At 36.8% G+C, this 20935-nt stretch overlaps 1 protein-coding gene across 3 annotated transcripts in view; it reads left to right on the top strand.

Annotated features, from left to right (window-relative positions):
• Positions 1-20693, top strand: part of SH3BGRL2 (SH3 domain binding glutamate rich protein like 2) — a 96783-nt gene extending 76090 nt beyond the window's left edge. For all 3 annotated transcript variants that reach the window (XM_069066967.1, XM_069066966.1, XM_069066968.1), the window contains exons 3-4: positions 6446-6526; positions 18474-20693. In XM_069066967.1, the coding sequence (XP_068923068.1) occupies positions 6446-6526; positions 18474-18485 (93 nt within the window). In that variant the 3' untranslated portion in view covers positions 18486-20693. The remainder of the gene's footprint in view (positions 1-6445; positions 6527-18473) is intronic.
• Positions 20694-20935: the final 242 nt, after the last annotated feature.

Below are 20935 nucleotides of genomic sequence, written 5' to 3'. Positions count from 1 at the left end.
CCAGGAGGATGTCATAGGATTTAGATTTAGAAAGGGATTATAGAGACCATCTAGACAAGGGATTCTTAACCATTTTTTGTGTCATGAAACCAGTCTAGTGAAGTCTGTGAACTGTTTCTCACAATAATGTTCTTAAAAGTATAAAATACATAGGATTTCAAAGAAAACCAGTTATATTAAAATATAGTTTTTGAGGGCAGCTAGGTACCAAAGTAGGTAAGAGTTCTAGGCCTGAACTTAGGAAGACTAATCTCTCTGAGTTCAAATGTGGCCTCAGACACTTACTAGCTGTGTTAACCTGGGCAAATCACTTAACCCTGTTTGCCTCAGTTTTCCCATCTGTAAAATGAGCTGAAGAAGGAAATGGCAAACCATTCCAGTATCTTTGCCACAAAAACTCCAAATGGAATCTGAAAAGTCAGACATGACTGAACAACAACAAAAAGCAATTTTGAAAATAAATTTTAAATGAATCTCACATTAAGAGCCCCTGGTCTCTTTACTTCAAAGATAAGGAAACTGAAGTTCATAGAGATTAAGTGATTTGATCAAAGATCCCACAGTAAATAGCAGAGTCAAGATTCAAAATCATGTCTTTTACATCTAAATCCAGTGCTTCCCCCCCACACACACACACACACAGTGTTGCTTCCTGTATACAAATTATTTGTAATTCACGGTAGAATGCACATTCTATACAAGAGACATGGAATGTCATCACTAAAAGATTCAGAAGTAGGAGAGATTCTTTCTAGATGACAGTGAGGATGAGGAAAGGACAAAGAAGGATCATAAAATTAAAACCATGCCTTCGAGGTGAGTTGGACAGGTGGAACTGTCAGGGATTAACATTCCAGGTAGGAGAACAGGATAAGCAGAGGCTCAGGGCATGAAAGCTTGGAATACCAGGGAATGTTCAGGGGTCATCAAGGAACTTTGTTTGACTGTGTACAGATGTGTACAGAGAAGGTTAGTAGGAGGTAAAGATGAAAGGGTAAATTGAGTCCTAATCATGGAGGACCTTGAATGCCAGGGAAAGGAGATTGGAATTCATTTTTTAGCTACTGGGGAAAGACACAATGAAGTCAGGGTTGGGGCACATGGCAATAGCTTTGTTACATAGAAATGAATTTTGAGACTGGGTCTCCTTATTTCATTCAGGCTGTAAGTATAGCCACCACCCACAAGCCCAGCCTGACCACTGGATTTGCACAGAAGCTTTAACCTACTCAGCTTTTCTATTTGGTTAGTTCATTCTTCCTTAGACAGCCTGCTAGCCTCTTGGCCTTCGAGGTTCATCATGCTGGTGCCAGATTTAATGTGGCCCCTCAATTGATTTTAGCCCTCCTATACCTCAGAAGTCCAGAACTCAAGCCATCCACCAGCTTCAGCCTCCCCTAGTCACAAGGAATATAATCGAGTGCCACCACACCTGGCTTAGAAATGGTTTTACAATACTACTTTCTGTCTTGAGATTTTACTAGTATTCACACTGCATTAATCATGGATTCCTGCAACAATTTGCTTAAATGATAATCTTTTTTTATAATGCAAGTCATTTGAATTCAGTATTTTTGTACTGTCTGAGGGCTGCAAATCTACATGGGTGTAACACTTTATTAACTTATCCCTATAGTACAGGTGCTGTGGTTTAGAAAGAACAGAGATAGTCATGATTATGGCCTCAAAACAGCTGGCTTCAGACTAGCTGCAGCTGGGAGATAAGCTGGCTCACACAGCAGAGTCACTGCTGTCACACAGTTCAAACATTTAGGAATCAAATGCACTAGGAAGTTCCAAGAAATAAGGCTCTACCAAAAATATTTGTTGCTTTTCTTTTACAACTTCTGGACAGGGTTCAGTCTGTAGTTCTGGAGCCATGGGCTAGGAAATGTGTTTTAATCAAGGTCCCTGGCATTCAAATCACACTAGTATCAATTGGTGCCAATAACAGTAGCAACAATAAAATAAATGTTTATTGTCTGAGAAATCTCAAATAAAAGCAGGATTTTTTTTCTGCTCTAAAAAAAAATGCATATGCAAAGAAGCCTTGTTTTCTGTTCCAGATAGCCGTTGATGTTAACAGTTGTTTACTTTTACTCTTTCTTGCTCATGAGAGACAGTATGACATAGCATATGAATAACCATCCTTGTATCCAAGAAGATCTGGGTTCCAGCCCTGCCTCTAATACATACTGCCTTTGTGACCCTGGGCAAGTGACTTAAGCTCTCAGTACTTGAGGCAACTCTTTGAGATTGTAAATTGCAGAGAAGGCTTCATTGGTGGAAGGAGTCTCTCACTGGGAGTTCCGTAGAGCAAGGAATTCAGATCTGAAGTCTCTGAGAAGAGCATACATAAGAGCGAGCTAAACAAGCAGGAAGAAATTCTTTTCTAACTTTGCGTATGATTGTCTTTCCTGTGTCTGCTCTCCTTTATTCTTAGAGTCTTTTTCATCTATATGTGAGCTTGTAAGAGACAGTACCCTCTATTGCAGTAAAGAGTTAGTAAGTGATTCTAGAACAAATAAGTGTAGTCATGGTTATAATCCTAGCCTCTTCTTCCAGCTTCATTGGGCATTACTCTCTGTCACACATGCTGTGATCCGGCAGATCTGACCTTCTCTCTCTCCTTCATTAGTGGCACTTCATCTTCCATCTCTCTGTACCTTTGTCCTAGTTGCTCTTCAGTCACACAGTAAATTTTTCAGTCACAGCAACCCACAATGAATGCCCATGAAGGCTTAAAGAGACTGATGTGTAGCCATGGAGGACATGCTTCGACTAATAAAATCACGGGCCCCTAAAGTATGGAAATAGAGATATGCTTTAGGCAGATGAGGCACCAAAGATACACATTGAAGTAGTAACAAAGAATGTTATACTAGGCATTTCAGAATTTACAACATCATGACTATAGTCTAAATCACCCTCTAATCTGTATGATGTGACAGTAAGCAAGAGAACTTTTAAGTTCTCTGTGGAACTTGGGCAGTTCCTGAAGAAATGTCCCTCTTTTATGTTCTTTTCATGAGTCAGAATGGTAAGAATATCCTTGGAGAAGCTTTGCCTGATTCTGTAGGACATTTCATTTTGACGCTTTGGTTTATCACTGTTGCAGATCACTGCTCCTTCATGCCTTCTCATCTTGTGTAAATATTGTCCCATGTTTTCCTGTAAATTGCACACAGAAAAGCTATGCTATATTCTAGAAGCCCTCTAGATATTTTAGAAAAAAAAAGAACAAGCTGCTTTGTGTCAACACATAAACCAAAAAATTTAAAGCTGAATAGTTTAAACACAGGTTAGGAATTTTTTTTAAATATATGAACTGATGATAATGACAGTAAATGATGATGATGAACCAGTCAGTCAACAAGCCTTTATTAAGATCCTACTGTGTGGGGGTGGCTAGGTGGTGCAGTGAGTAAAGCTCGGGCCCAGGAGTCAGGAGGACCCGAATTCAGTTTCGGCTTCAGACACTTAACACCCACACACACACACACAAAAAACTAGCCGTGTAATCTTGGGCAAGTTGCTTAACCCCAATTGCCCTCCAAAAAAGCATTAAAAAAGATCCTACTGTGTGTCAGGCATTGTGTTAGGTGCTGGTGATACAAAGACAAAAATAAAGCAGTCCCTTCCCTCAAGAAGCTTACATTCTTTTGTTTTAAAATTAAATTATTTACTTTTAGTTTTCAACATTCACTTCCATAAGTTTTCAATTTTCTCACCCTCTCTCTCCACTTACCAAGATGGCTTGCAATATGATATGGGCTCTATACATACATTCCTATTAAACAATGACTGGGAAAAACCATGAGAAGGAAGAAAAAAACAAAATAAAACAAAACAAAAAAGAAAATAGCTTCGTTCTGCATTCCAACTCCATAGTTCTTTCTCTGGATATGACTGGCATTTTCCATCATGTGTCCTTTGGAATTGTTTTAGGTCCTTACATTGCTGAGAAGGGCTAAGTCTATCAAAATCAGTCCTCACGCACACTGTGACTGTTACTGTGTACAGTGTTCTCTTGGTTCTGCTCCCCTCACTCAGCATCAGTTCATATAAGTCTTACCAGGTTCCTCTGAAGTCTGCCTAGTCATCATTTCTTATAGCACAATAGTGTTCCATTACATTCATATCTACAGCTTGTTTAACCATTCCTCAATTAATGAGCATCCCCTTGATTTCCACTTCTTGGCCACCACAAAAAGAGTTGCTATAAATATTTTTGTATATGTGAGTCCTTTTCACATTTTTTATAATCTCTTTGGGAAAAGCCCTAGAAGTGGTATTGCTGGGTCAAAGGGTATGCACAGTTTTTATAGCCCTTTGGACATAGTTCCAAATTGCTTTCCAGAATGGTTGGACCAGCTCACAGCTTCACCAACAATGAATCAATGTTCCAACTTTCCCAAATCTTCTCCAACATTGGATCATTTTCCTGTTTTGCCATATTAGCCAATCTAATAGGTGTGATGTGGTACCTCAGAGTTGTTTTGATTTGCATCCCTCTAAGCAACAGTGGTTTAGAACATTTTTTCATACAACTATAGATAGCTTTAATTTTTTCCTCTGAAAACTGCCTGTTCATATCCTTTGACCATTCATCAACTGGGGAATGACTTTTATTCTTGTAAATTTGACTCAGTTCTCTATATATTTTAGAAATAAGAAGCTTATATTCTAATGGAGGAGACAACATGTATATAAATAGGTACAAACAAGATCCATACAGAGTAGATGGAAGGATAACCCTAGAGGGCAAGTCAGTAGCAGGTGATATTGCTTTAAGGTTTGCAGAAATGCTTTTCATATGTTGACTCATTTATTCTGAGTTCTTTGATGGCTCTTCCTGTAAATGGGAGGTAATGTAGTATACCTGAAGGCATTCTGTACTTAGAATGATAGGACTTGAATGAAGTCACACTCCAGCTCTGCTACTTCCTACCCATGTGACCTTGTGTTAATTACTTCTTCTCTTTTAACCTCAGTTTTCTGAATCTGTAAAATGAAAAAGTTTTACTAGATGATCTCCAAGTCTTCTTCCAATATGGGATTAAAGATTTTGTGATCCTCTGAATCCAGCAAGAGAGAATGGTTCCTCACACAATGGTTACCTTTTGAAAACTATAGCTTTCCTGTTTAATAAATGACTCACATTTTTATAGAATTTTAATATTACAAAATGCTTTCCACATTAACAGTCTTGTGAGGTAGGTAATATATGTATATAATTTCTACTTTGCCAGTGGAGGAAATCAAATCTCATACTGGGAGATTCCAAATCCCATTTTTAGATTGATTCTCAAAGAGTAGAAAATGAATGAAATTAAATGAATGAAAAAGACTTTACTAGTGTGCCAAGTACGAGGGATACCAATACAAAAGCAAAAATAATTTCTGCAATCCCTCAAGGAGCAAACATGCTAATAGGGGGAAACAACACAAATTAGGGGAATGGTTCCCAGGGAAGGGTGTTTTGATTTGAGGAATTGCAGGAACTGTGAGTGAACCATACGAGGAGTTGATCAACTTACTTTTTCTAATATAGATGGCAGTATTGTTATAATTACAGTTCTCAGAGAAATCGTTGGTAAGTGGGCATCAGGGTGACATGTCAAGACAATGTGCAAGGTGGAATGTGAAGCAGGACTGTGCCATTCTGTATCTAGTGAACCATGGGAGTTTGTGCTCTGTGCACTCACCAGTCATGACAGTATGGGCCTCAGGGGCACTGTTCAGAAGCTTGAATGAATTAAGTCACCCAGGGCACCATCTGAGGCCCTGTTGTATCTGGGGTGGCATATCAGAAGAAAGTACATGTACCATTCCAGGAAAATCTGCAAGGCCTTAGCACTTAGAAGAGGTAAGGGGTAATTCTGAATTTGGGGTCCATGAACTTTTAAAAAATTAATAATTTTATTTCAGTATAATTGATTTCCTTTGTAATCTTATTATTTTATGCATTTAAAAACATTATGAGTTGTCAGTAGACTTCATTAGACAAGGTGTCCATACCACAAAGAAAGGTTTAAGAACCCTTTTCTTAGAAAATTATTCATTCTTGTTTTCCCAGTTTGCCAAATTGTGACATTTTAAATTTCTTATCAACCTTATACCAAAAGAGATTTGATTGTGTCCTTCTGTCGTTATAGATGGAAAAATTGGATACAAATGAATCTTAATTGGTATCTACAGGGAAATAAATGAATGATTGTGGCAATTTTTTCAATTTTATTTATGTGACTCTAGATTTTACATTGCCATGAGAAGGGAGGATTTAAAAGGGAGATAGAATAAAAGCAGCAAATATTTGTGGCTTTCTCTAAAAGTAGATACAGATATATTTTGTTTTTGTTATATAGACATTAAGAGATCATGTGTCTAAGGCATCAAAGATACTGTTTGATTTTGTTTCTGTTCTCTCCCCCCCCCTTTTTAGGATTATGACAGCTTTTTTGAATCAAAGGAAAGCAACACAGTCTTTTCATTTTTAGGCCTGAAAGCAAGATTGCCATCAAAGGTAAATATCTTCTTAATCCCTTTTTGGAATTTATTCTTCTAAAATCCAGGTTATGGGTGTGTACTCACTGATGCTGTCCTATGTTTCAGTTTCTGTTGTGTCCACTGATTAGCTGATAAGAAATGCATTCAAAATGCATCATGGAGTTGTAGCTATGGATGGGCCCTCAGGAATGATCTAGCATAAACCCTACCCAAAAGGCATTACTGTCAAAATCATTTCTGACAAGTGATCATCTAGTGGAAGACCTTCAGTGATAGGAATTCTCTCTCTAGAGGGCCGCCCATTCCATTCTGGTTAGTTCTCTTAGAAAGTTTCAGAAGTTCTGAGCTTCATCAGGGCTAAAATTGATTAGATGTCCAATATGATGAACCTTCAGGAGTGGAGGGAGGGTAGCTGAACCAGGTGGAAAACAGTAGGTAAAAGCTTTTGGACTAATCAGCAGTGGGGTCAGTCCATGAATGGCTGCTGCACAAGCCCAGGCAAGATCGTGGAAACTGGTCTCAATAGCAACAACAACAAACTATGTCCTTAACCATTCAAACCAAAAGCTCTTCTTAACTTTTATGACCTGAATTCCTCTTCATTTATCAGGATCAGGAAGTAGACACCTGTATCAGCCTACAAGCTCTTTGAGGATGAGGACTCTCTTACTTCCTCTTGTATCTCCAGTGCTTGGTGCCTAAATGCTTGTTAAATTGGAAATTGAATAAAATTTGATTTTTTTTTAGTGCCTAGTTGTGTCTGAACAATGCCCAACAAGAGAACAGGGGAATGACTTATGACAGGGTATGCTCAGTACTGATATGATGTTGTCCATCCTTATCCATTTAGTGTGATAGTGAAGTCACTTGATGTTAACATTGTCTTCTTTTGTAGTCTTTGTGCAGAATATGGAAGCCCTAGACCTGGTTCTCTTTTTTGTTGTCTCAATCCAGAAATAATTGACAGCAACCTTTCTATATACTTGGGACCACTTGCAAATTAAACTTTTTAATATTTGGAATTTGGCAGACATGAGTCCCAATTAGGAAAGAGTGATTTCATTAATTTTAGTAAAAGAGATTTATATTCTAGTATTAGTTTGAGAGCACTGGATCCAGAACCAAAGAACCTGGGCTTGAATCATGGTTCTATTGTGCTGGCTCTATTACTATGTGTAAGAGGGTCAGAATGATGTGGTAGATAGAGTGTTGGATGTGGAAGTAAGAAGATCTGGATTCAAATCCTACCTTTGGCATTTATTAGTTATATCACCATGGATAAGTCATTTGACTTCTCTGACCTTTGGTTTCCTAATCTGTAAAATGGGAATGCTAATTCCTGTAGTATCTGCCTTAGAGAATTGTAGTGAGGTTCAAATGAGGTTAGATGTGTAATACAGTACAATACAATATAAATGTTGGTCATTGTCATCATTATTTACATGACTTTGGATAAGTTTTTACATCTTAATTTTCTTATTTTAAAATGGAGTGGTTGGTATAGATTACCTTTAATTGTCTCTTCTAGCTCCACATCCAATGATCCCTTGACTTAATGTCAACAGATTCTGGGAATATTACATTAAACCAACAAATATTTGGAGAAGAAACTATTTCTTGCTTACGGAAGTCTTGGTTTGGTTTTATCTATCCTTAAAAGTAATATGTAATGAGATAAACTTTAAATTGTTGGAGTTTTTTTGTTTTTGTTGTTGTTTTTGATGTTAGATACCAATAGTTCTTCATTATTCATGGTAGCAGGAATCTAGGGTAATGAGAGAAGTTACTCAGTTTTTAGACTGTTCTCCTTCCAGACAGTCTCCTAGAACACTGGAAGGAAAAACCACTCATTTGTATTTTACATTTTTCCATCTGTTGTGTCGACCTTCCACCCTCTAGAAACTATGACTAGAACCACTAACAAATAAAAAACCTAAGCAGTTTTAGATATCACCTCTTATTTTCATTGCTTATTCCTTATATCATAGTAAGAAGTAAAATGATGAGAGAGAAGATGCATATGGATAAATCTGAATATGTTTTCATTTTGAGCCTTGATTTCAAGGTTTCCAGTTTTATCCAATGAATGGAAATAAATGCGAAGTATTTAGAATGTTTATGTTTTGGGAGGAATAGGTTATTCTAAAATTCCACAGGATTTCAGTGATTTCTACAAACCTTGTGAGAGAAAGGAAGGGCTCAATCAACAGTAAGTTGGCTGAGCATAGTGATACATGCCTGTAGTTGCTACTTCTGAGGAGACTTAAGCTAATGGATGACTTTAGTTTGGGAGTTCTGGGCTGCGGTAGGGCTAAAGACAGATGTCTGCACTAAACCTACTTATAATATGGTGAGTCCCTGGAAAGCAAAGTTTCATCAGGCTGGCTAAAGAGGGATGAACTAGCCAAGATCAGAATAACAGCAAATTAAAGCTTCTGTGCCAATCAGCAATGAGGCTGGGCCCATTAATAACCAGTGTCCTTCTAGCCTGGGTGAGGTTAGGAGACCCAGACTCAAAAAACAAAAACAAAGAACACAAGTTAAAAATAGGCCTCATCAGTATACTTCTGGTGTAAAATGGTGTTTTGTTTTTCATCATTGGAGCCTCCAGATGGTTGTGGGTGTTTTCCCTGCACATGTGTTAAACAAAAACAAAGCCCACACATACACATTTTAAAGACTCTTGGAAGTGTTCTAAAGTGTTCTTAATATAGAACAATTGCATGCTTGTTAAAATTCTAGTATCTATATAAAATTTCTCAGAAAAGGATCTTAAGAATGTAAATTTATCTGCAGAGAACTAAAAATGTGTGTGGTGGAATCATAAAAACCGGAAGGTACTTTAGCCATTATCTAATGCACCTGGTATTTGACCAAAACATTTCTTCTACCACATCATCAAGTGATCATTCAGTCTATGGTTGAAGACATTCTTATTAATAAGAGAGAATAGCAAGTGGGCTAATTTGGATGACAAAAAAGTACTTGAAGGGGAATAATGTATTAAGAAAGACTCAAGAGTTAGGTTCAAGATAGATTGAACTTTAAATGCCAAGCAGATGAGTTTGTATTGGATTCTAAAGGTAATGGGATCCATTGGAGTTCATTGAGCAGGAGAGTAACATGATCAAACCTGTGCATTAAGGAAAATCACTTTGGTAACTATATGCAGTATAGATTAGATAAGGGGAGAGATTTGAGTCTAGGACGCCAATTAAAAGCCAACAGAACGGGGAGGCTAGGTGGTGTGGTGAATAGACCACCGGCCCTGAAATCAGGAGGACCTGAGTTCAAATCTGGCCTCAGACACTTACAAAAAACTAATGTGACCTTGGGCAATTCACTTAACCCCAATTGCCCTACCTTCACCCCTCCAAAAAGCAAAAAAAAAAAAAAAGGCAACAGAAGTAATTCTAGTAAGAGATGATGTAGGCCTGAACTAAGGTGATGGCTATGTGAATAGAAAGGATACAAAAAATGTGGAGGTAGAATCAATAAGATCTGGCAACTTAGTGGGGTGAGGAAGAGTGAAGAGTCAAAGATGTCTCCAAGAACATACAACTGGGTTACTAAAAGATGGTTGTGTCTCAGCAGGAATAAGGAAGTTCAGAAGAGATTGAGGAGGAAAGATGAGTTCTGTTTTATACATGTTGAGTTTGAGACTTTGAAATGTCTTAAGAGATAGTTCATGGTACAGGACTGGAGCTCAGGAGAAAGCAGGGTTAGACAGAGATCTGGGAATTATCTGCCATTTGAGGTGATTATTAAACCCATAGGAACTATAATGAGGTCATTGAAAGAGAGTATTTTGAGACTGAGCCTTGGAGTATGCTCACATTTGGGAATATGGTACAGATGAAGATCCTCAAAGGAGACTCAGCAGTTGATGTTGTATAGGACAAAAACTGAGAGAACATTGTCAGAAAAACCCAGATGGGAGAGTTTCCAGAAAAGGATGGTTAATAGCATCAAAAGCATCAAAAAGATCAAATAGGTTGAAAGTTGAGAAAAGGCCATCTGACTTGGCAATTTAAAGATAATCTTGGAGAGACCAATTCCTGTTGAGTGATGTGGTTGGAAGCCATACTATAAAGGGTTGAGAAGTGGATGAAAGGAGAGGAAGTAGAGATAACAAGAGAAGAAAACTTTTTATGGGACTTTTGGCATTGAAAGGGAGAAGAAATAAAATAAGATAGTAATTTGAGCTGATGTTAAGGCAAGTGAGAGTTTTATTTTATTTTTTTAAATGGTAGGGATATCAGGGCTTATTTGTAGGCATAAGGGAAGGAACTAGTAGATAAGGAAAGATTAAAGATGAAAAAGAGAGAGAATCAATTGTGGGAGCCAAATAGAATGTCTAATAATCCCTCTGTTACATTTCAATCTTTTTGATACTTAAGACAGCTAACACATTCCCTCCCATACCTTCCCTCACCAACTTGTTGTCTTTTTTCAATTTGAATATTCCCAGTTCCTTCTGTCCTTGTATGGCATGAAGTCAAGCCATTTCACTGTCTTGGTCACTCTTTTTTTTAATGTATTCTATTATGTTTATATCTTTTTAAAAATGTAGTGCCCCAAAGTGATAAACCTGACCAGGGACCTCCCTTACGCAGAATGCTAAAAGGCTGTCTTAATGCTGCCTAGAAAAATGTTAGATTTTTTTTTTTTTACTACTATGCCACATTGTTGATTAATAATGAGCTTGTGTTCTACTTTGACTCCCACATCTTTTTCACAGGATCTGTTTTCTAGCAACATCTCCCCTCTTCTGTGCTTGTAAAGTTAGTATTTTGAACCTAAATTCAAATTTTTCATTTGTTCCTATTAAATATCTTATTAGATCATTAGCTTCATTGTTCTGACCTGTCCAGAACTTTTTGGACCAAACTTTTAAAAAATTTTATATGTTAGCTGTCTCTTCCATCTTTTGAGTCATCTTGTTTTCTCAAAGTCAAGACAGGGGCAGAATCTGACAAGAGTCTGGAAAAAGAGAAGTAGATTTTTCAGTCAGCCTCAAAAAGGAGTCCCCTCCCCTTTTTTACTAACTATCCAATTATTAGTCCATATTGTTCCATATTGTCCACTAAGTTTGTATCTGAGACTTTATTAAATGCTTTGATAAAATCTTGGGAAACTCTGTCTCCTGAATTCCTCTGGTCTACTGATGTTTTTGATCTCTGATCTACTGGTATTCTTTTACCTACTTTGTCAAAAAGGGAGATGAAGTTAGATTGGCATAACACGTTCTTGATGAAATCATGTTCCTTTTAGTGATCACGACTTCTCTTTCTAAGTGCTCACAAACCATCCCCTTAATAATGTATTATAGAATTTTTCAGGGAATAAAGATTAAGCTTACTGGTTTATAGTTTGCTATATGTCCCCTGTTTACCCTCTCCTTTTAAAAAAAAATATTTGCCCTTCTCTAGACCTATGGCATCTTTCCCATTCTTTAGTTTCAGAAACCATTCTTAGCAACTCAGTAATATAGGATGTACTTTATCCAGACCTGATGATTTGAACTTATTGAACACAGTTTGGTGCTGTCAAACAGCATACTCATTTATTTTGGATTTCCTTTTTTTTTTGCTTACCAATTTTATTCTTTCCTTCCCAGTCGCTAGATCATTCTCCTTGGAAGAAAAAAAGATAGAAGCAAAATAAGATTTGAATAGTTTAGCCTACTCAGAGTCATCCATTTTCACCCTCCTATCCTCCTTTAGCAGTGGTATAATACTTTCTTTGACTTTTTTCTTGCCCTGAACATAGCTAAAATATATATATATATATATATATATATATATATATATATATATATACACACACACACACACACATATTGTCCTCAATAGTTAAGGTGCTGCTAACACAATTCTTAGAAGACCAAGGGTCATTTTCCTTTATGTTATTGTAAGCACCACATAAACTGTTCCTCTGGTTCTGCTTATTTTATTCTGCATCAGTTCATACAAGTCTTCCCAAGGTTCTTGAAATTCTTATTTGTCATTGGTTAAGTTATAATAATATAAAATTTAGTTATTGAGAATTTTTCATCTTTCTTAAGCTGAATTCCCTTCAGAATATTAAGCCATTGAATGCTACCTGTCCTTATTCTGAACCCTCCAGAAATTGCTCTTCTGAGAATTTGTAGTTTTCTTTTTTGTCACAAATTCTATGACTGAGTACAGGACACAAAGATAAATGGACCTGATGACCCTCATTTCTCATTAAGTTCCATCAAAGGACACAAGAACTTAATTATTCTTGATTCTCATTTTCCCCAAAGATAAAAGGAATGTGTAATTCCTTAGAGAATACAAGGGCTAATTTTTAAAATTCATATATTTCTGTCAAAAATTGTCTATCAAATTAGAAGAAATTGGGAATTTATATTATTGTGTCGATTTACGATCATAATATTGAACACTATTTTGGATCAATAGAAGTTTGTCTGGGCAGGTAAAGGAAAAAGAAGTATGAATATCTGATTCTTCTGGAATGTCAGCCATCCTATTTTATGACATTTTTCAATAATCTGGCACATGACCTGGGTCATTTATTATATTCTGAGTGAACTATTCATGGCCCTGGGGATTAATAAATACTATATCATACTTTATTCTTACATGACGAATATGTATCTTCTCTTCAAAAAAAATCATCTTTTCCTCCTATATAATTGTTCATTTTTATGTTTTTAAATGATTTTCATTTTTAATTTTGACTTTTGTCTACATTTTGGAAGTCATTTCATAGTAGTAATTTCTAGGCAGTTTTGACAAAAAGAGACAATAGGATAAATTATTATTATAGTATTTTAAAATAAGTGTATTAAACTCTAATATACAGTGAGTGGAGATGGGATCAAAAGGATCCCATGAATCAACAAAATTGACAGAATTGGCTTCTTTGGAAACTTTAGTATGACTCATTAATCAAGCCCATTGCAAAGTAATTAAGATGAAGCAGCAGGATATACAAATTAAAAGTGACACTGATTTCTCTTTTCATATATGGAGAGAAATCTAGCTTTCTGGAAGTTACAAACCTCAAATATATTTATTTATGAAGTTTTAGAATCATGCCATTTTGGTTCCTGTTAACATTTTGTGTAGGATCCAAAACAAACCATTAAGAAAAGAAGATCAGAACTTCAATTCAACAGTCCAATTTAGTAAAATTAACCACCTACTATGTTCAAGGCAGAGTGGCAGCATGGCATAGTGGATAGCGTTGACCTGGGAGCTGGGAAAATCACCATTCAAGTCCTGCCCTGATATATACAGACTCTGTGACCCTGGACAAGTCTCTTAACCTCTCAGTACTCTAGGCAAGTCTCTAAAAATATAAACATTTTTAAATAAAATTTTCTCCAGTTAAAAATAAAACAGTTCTCTACGCCCCTCAACCTTGCCCCACCCCCCAAAATCAGGAAAAACGAAACAAAAATAAAAATCAAATTTGTTCTTTAGAATCTAAGGCTTTTAAGTTACAAAGAAGTTGCCAGACTCCATTGATAGAGGAAGTTTCCTTATCTGGAAGTTTCTCACACAAATAAAGTCACCATGTCCAGTCCTTATGCAACAAATTTTTAAAATTCTAAAATATTGTTTATATTTATCACATTCTTTTAAAATTTCTATTTGTTTACATTTTATAATGTACATGTTAGTACAGTAGTACATGTATATAATATATAAACAAATGTACATATATTAGTGGTGCATACTCAGAATTTTTTCTTGAGGTACATGATCCAAAAGAGTTTGGAGACCTTTGTATTAGGGGGAATACTGTGTACACATATAAATAAAAAGATAATCTGAGGTGACAGAGAGCAGTAACTATCAGGGGTGTCGAGAGAGGATGGATGCCATTAGAAGGTGACTAAGTGACAACTAAGTTGAATGGTGAAGGGCACTAATGATGCTGAGAAGAGGCAGTGTTGGGAGACGGCCTCAACAAAGGCACACAGGGGAGAGATGAGATGGTGCCTTTGGAAAGAGCAGCGAGGCCAGTTTGTCTGGTGCATGGACTGAAATTACATGTTCATAAAGGGAGGATGGAGCCAGATTGTCAATAGCTTTAGATGCTGAGCTGATGGGTTGTTATTTTGTCCTGAAAGGGAGGAAGCTACTGAAGATCAATGAGTGGATATGGTGGAGAAGAAAGTGCTTTTGCTAATACATTTCAATCTAATTAACTTGTGTGTTCTGAATATAAGTTTGTGTATACCTATTCCTATATATACGTGTGTGTATGCACATACAAATATAATCTCCAGGTCACTTTGCAATCTGAGATCTATTTGAGTATCCATGTTTGAAACTGCAAAAAATACAGAAGATTAACCCCAGTTGCTCTTTCTGCCCCTTAGCAAAGGTGGCTAGGTAGTACAATGGATAGAGCACTGAGCCTGAAGTTAGAATTATTTGAGTTAAAATCTGGCCTCAGACACTAACTAGCTGTGTGACCCTAGGCAGGTCATTTAACCTCTGCTTCAGTTTCCTTGACTGTAAAATGGAGATTCTTTCTAGGATTGTTGTGAAGATCCAGTGAGATAATATTTGTAAAGCTCTTAGCATAGTGCATAGCACATAGTAGGAGCTTAATAAATACTTGTTTCTTTCTTTCTTTCATCCCCCTGCATCAATTGTTGACCAGGGATCAAAAATGAATTTTTAAAAAAATTCTTTGATAACTGTATTTGAATATAATTGGTTTTCTTTTCAATTCTCTGTAATTTATTTTATTCAGAGAAGTAACCCATAGGTTTCACCACACTGCCTAAGGGAATTGTGACAAATATTTTTTCCCATCTTCATGTGCCTCTCTTTGAAGTAGGAGGGCAGTGTACAATATTCGTGTTGCTTCCACTGTTTAGTGGGAGGCAGTGGGGAGTAGGGGAAAGGGCACCAATTTGGAGTCAGAAGAAACCTGGATTCACACATTTTCCTTGACAACTTACTGACTGTGTGACCATGGGCATACTGTATGTCCCTGAACCTTTCTGAGCCTCAGTTTCTTCATCCATAAAGCTGAGTAAATATACTGTTCAGAAAATGCTTTGTTAACTAACCTTAAAGCACTCTGTAAAAGGGAGCTGCTATTCCTGTAAACCTAGGAGCTATCCTGTCAGGTTTTGCTCTAGAAAGAACACTGGCTCTGGATTCAGAAGACCTGGGTTCAGATCCCCACTTTATGTTTACTGCCTGTGTGACCTTGGGTGCTTACATTCTGAGGGCCTAAATTCCCTCATCTGTAAAATGAAAGAGATGACCTTAGAGGTCCCTTCTACCTCTCACTCAATGGTCCTATGATACAAAGTCATTTAACCTCTCTAGGCCTTAATATCCTCAACTGTAAAACGAGGAAGTTGTCTAAATAGCCTCGGAAGTCCCTTCTAACCTGAATGCTATGATCCTTTTTGGACCATTTTGACCATGGGGACCTAAGCCTGACCTTGCATCTCTCCAAATGGCTTGGTGAGTGGTAAGAGTAACAGCTTTTCCCCAGTGATCTTCATGTACCATGCTGACAGTAGAACTTCTCTGAAAGGTATAGTTATTTGTACCTCCAAATACAGACTTCCTTCCCATAATAGAAACTCGCCTATAAGTTTAAGCTTTCATAAATTCGGACAAAAATTCACTTTGCAGAAGAGTATCTCCCCAAACTTAACCACCCCTTGTTCCTGTTGCTACTGCCAGCTGGAGAGTTTGGCTTAATTCTTTGTTTCTGGCTGCCCCAAATCAACTACTAGTTCCCAACAATGATGGCACCTTACCAGGAGCTAGAAGCATTGTCTTAAGCTCTTGCCTTTGGAATAGATCAGAGGCACAAAACATTCTAACTTCATACTGCCTGTGCCCATGTAGGCCTGAAATAAATTGTTGAATTGAATAATGAGGCTATCAGCCAATAGCACCAAATAAATCTGACAGACTGTAATGGGAATGTAAATTTTGAAGATCTTCCCTGCCCCTAGGCTAAAGTACACCTGGAGCCTGGGGTGGGAGGCTTGTTTTTCAGTAGATACTTTTTGATTGGCCAGTGGGTCCAAAAGGTTGTTAGATTCTCTGAGCCAGGAGAAGGCTATATAAGCCTGATGTGAGGCTTTGTTTGGGGGCTCACTTTGAGAAGTGTTCTGTGATTTGATCAGATGAAACTCTGGAAAGCCGTTGTCCAGGTTGCAGAAAATACCCATTAATGAGAAATGGGGGTGGGGAGGTCACTGGGTTAGGAGAAGACATCTTGAAGAATTGCGGCTGTGATTTATAATAAACTATATAGGTGTTTCTAGATATGTGGTAAGAGACAATAAGTTCAAATGATGAGAAATGTACAAAGCCAAAAAAAATTACACAATTTCACTTGGATATAAAATTAGAATTAGTAAGTGATTTGAAGTTGGATAATAGTGGGAACAATGAGTGGGTAGTATACAGTAAAACACATCCAGTCTGCCAGTTTTTGCTACTAAACTTTATTTTTATTTTGTATTTTTTTTCCATTTAGTACAGTGTAGTTGTTAATATTTTTAGTATTATTGATAAATTATAGAAAACATGTTTTTTTCTTTAGCTTTTTTTTTCTTTGAGGCAATGACTTTGCCTTTTAGTTATTATAGTTAGCTAACAAAATTTTTCCAGGAGAACATTACTTTCTGATTCTCTATGAAAGCCAAATAGAAAAGAGATTTAATGGGAATTCATTTTACAGCAGTACTGAAATGTATTTATTCCATTAAGCTAGGATACCTGCCAGGTGGTTCTAAAAATGTCTCCCATCCTTCATAGCTGTCTGTGTCAGTAGGTGTGAAAGCCACAAAAAGTACTAATTTTCACTTTCCAGGTCCCTGAATAGAAGAGAAACTTTCACACTTCCAATGAAAGACAAATGAAAAGGAAAAAAAATAAAAACCTGAATTCTGTTTATTTAAGGACAGTAGGCTTTGACATCCAGACTTAAATAAGGAAAAAGTTCTAAAAGCAAAACACTTCCTTCTCCAAAACTTGCCCCCTCATTAAAACCCTGCTTCAGCTTTGGGTACCATTAATCAGAACATGCAGATTAATAGATGGTTCATAAAGTAAGATACTATAGGAGGTCCTGTTACAGTCTGAGGCCCTAGAGATTCATCAACACCCATGAAGAAAAATCTCTGGAAAGGAATTACATCATGGAACATCGGGATGGCACATTTTATGGGGGCAAACATTTGCCTGTTGTTCCTAATAGGATATATAAGCTCTTTGAGGGAGAGGATTGAATTGTTTTTGGCTTTGTATTCCTAGTTAGTTCTTGGCACTTTTTTTCTTTGGGTCTGGACTTGTGATTTCATTCTTTTAACGTGGAGACCTCTGTGGTTTAGAAACTTCCTCTTCTGATACAGATCAACAACTCATCTATAACTTGGAGCCCTAGTTGCCTGAGTCACTGAGAAGTTAAGCCATTTGCCTAGGGTCACACAGCTGGTATATTTCATTATTCCTGATCTAAGGTTGGTCCTCTCTGTACTATAATCATTTACCCATTAATAGGAAACATGAACTGGGATTAGGCCATTTGGAGACAGGTTAATTTTCTCTTTCTGAGTTTCAATAAATTATAGTTTCTTGAATTGAATCGAATTACACTTCAGCTTTGTTTTCTTTTCCTTTTGGTTACAAACCTCAGGTTTTATCTCATTAATTAGTTTATAAAACATAAGCTCCTTGAGGGCAGACTGTTTCATTTTTGTCTCCGTAAGCATATTGCCTGACACACAGTAAGCACTTAATAAATTCTTATTGATTAATTCTGTCATCTTTTCATCCAAGACAACTTCTCTTGCCATGAAAAGTTGCTGCCAATATCACAGAGAAAAAATGGTGGGTTGGAGATGGAAAAGGACTGTTTTGCTTTTCAATAGAATATGACATCATGGTTATCTGTGTTTGCTTTCTTTTCACATCTAGGCAGAGCCTTAAAAGTGGACAGAAAACTAAGAGGGCAGAAGCACATTTGGAAGAGCAAGTGTGGTGTTCAGCAGACAGCCGCTTACCTAATGGATCACTGTGATAAAAGCCACATGCATCATCAGCACTTTGCTTGCCACTGAAGAAGTGCTTTCCAAAGATGTGGGACCACTGGGCATTACAAAAACCTATAAATCAAATTGGCCATATGGTGGATTGTTCCTTATTTTCCTATTTACCTACATTTGATGAGATGTCTTGGGGGAGTTTTTTGCTGGGTACTGATAGTTTTCCTTCATAGTTTCAAAGATAAGTGGATGGCAGTCACCAGATGATAAATGTAGCATCCCTATGATATTGCAGTATATACCCACATTAGTTAGACATGCTTTCCTTTAAGCTAATGCTGCTGCCCAGATCATGTCCTTGAAATTAGTTTATTAGGACATTTGCATCTCTTGAGCCAAGAAGGGGAGAAAATGATGCTTGGAATAAGTAGGGTGATGAAGAAAAATGGCTCATAACTAGGAATGGTGATATTTCTGCTATTTGTAAATACCACATAAATATAACCTTTGATATTATAGCCTGCTTATTGTAATAGTAACTCTTCAAACTATAAAAAATTGTTCTAAGCTCATTGTCACAGTAAAACATACAAGTGACTTGAATTGAGGAAAATTTTGCTAGAGTATTGAAAACTCTAATGATATTTTGGAAAATGTGAGGGTTTTTTTCCTCTTCCTTAGAGAACTTTTCCACTTAAATGCCATGAGATGCTTGACAGAGATGTTTTAAATCATGAAGGCCATGCACTAATTTAATCAGAACTTTATAAGAAAGTTGTTTGACTTACATCTGAAAGGTTTGTGACGACAGAGATTTATTGCATATGTGTGTGTATATACATATATATATATATATACACATGAAGATCTATATGTATGTACCCCCACATATATTTTTAGTGTACCCCTCTCCAATAGTTACTTCTTGTCTCTTGTAAAGGGATTATATTTTTTGAAAAGGGAGCTCTTGGTTAGATATATTTTGTGTATCCATCGATGAGTCGTATTAAATGATACTAATACCTCCATATAAGTGAATATTTCTTTCTATGTAACCATTCATCCAACCCTGCTTCTCCTGGGCCCTACCTTAACCTTAACCTATTTTAAAATTTAAACATTTCAACTTAATGCAGATAAATACAGTTTTCCCCCTAATCCTGATCTCAGAATAAGTCTGCAGACTTTGCATTTAGAAGAGAATTGCTTAATGGTATGCAATAGCCTTTCACTCACACTTGGAGCAGCTGCTCATAAATTTTGTAAGTTGATCCTCCCATTTGGGCAGGGTTTACTTTTCTGTGTCTTAGTATTCTTAGTGTAAACAACTTGTATTTTTATAGTATGTGGTAGCTAAACATGGGACTTCCTTGCATGGGGCATGTTCTTTGCATATGGGCATCTTGTTAGAGCACTCTGGAAAAACTCCTTGAGGGGCACACAGATACACACATACATACACATGTAGACGACTATCTGAACTGTTAGGCTTACTCTTAGAGCTGACACAGTTGGGACTGTGAGCAATAAGTTTATACAAAATTGAAAGAGCAGCAGAAATGCCCCCCAAGTCTGTGTCCAAAGTCCCTGTGTGATTTATTAAGTGGGAAGTATTTCACAGAACTTGGTGAAGACAAAAACTAGACTCTCAGACCAGACATTTGTAAATTCAGCACTTTAACCAAAAAAAGAAAAATATGCAATATTCATTTCTATTCCATAAAAACTAGAGACTTGATCCAGGATCTGTCCTAAACAAAAAGGTTAGTCAGGAAGCTTGTATGTCATTGGTTGGTTGTCAGTGAGTAGGGTGAAGGTGAATTCCAAGGGCTTGTCCAGGAACTTTGTCTTTGTCCATTTGAGTATTAGTTGAATAGATGAGCCCTAATACTGCAATTTTGAAACTGTTTGAAGATATTTTTATCAGATGTAATGGAATTTAATCCATACCCCATTTCATTAAACCATGCAAACAACAACCATAAAGGTGAAGTTGAAGGAGAAGGGTGAGGTTGGGTTTTTAGAGCTTTGGGACAAATGGCATGTATCCTGGAAAAAACAGTGACCCAGATTAAATGTCTTCCCTATGAATTCTTAATTTCCCATAGTAAATCTGGCATTTTCATAATAAATGAGTGTTTTTCTGAATTCATTTGATGTGCAATATATCCATCCTTTGTTTTATTAATTAAATGGTAAAAGCAGGTAGATCAGGCAGTGCATTAGTTCCAGTGAATAATTAATTTTTGGAAAAAATTATATTAGGACCATTGAGGGATGAACATACTGTTTTAGGGTACTGCCAAGTTACTTAAACTTTGTGTCTGTTCAATAGCTATTTAATATCTAGTTTAGGATCTACCAAACCACCAAGTGACATACTCATAATGACCT

Source organism: Petaurus breviceps, unplaced genomic scaffold (assembly GCF_028583685.1).
Source record: "Petaurus breviceps papuanus isolate PSGF00001 unplaced genomic scaffold, PetGlider_PUasm1.0 90734, whole genome shotgun sequence".
NCBI classification, from domain to species: domain Eukaryota; kingdom Metazoa; phylum Chordata; class Mammalia; order Diprotodontia; family Petauridae; genus Petaurus; species Petaurus breviceps.
Note: the sequence above shows the minus strand (reverse complement) of the source record. Positions and strands in the feature narration are given on the sequence as shown.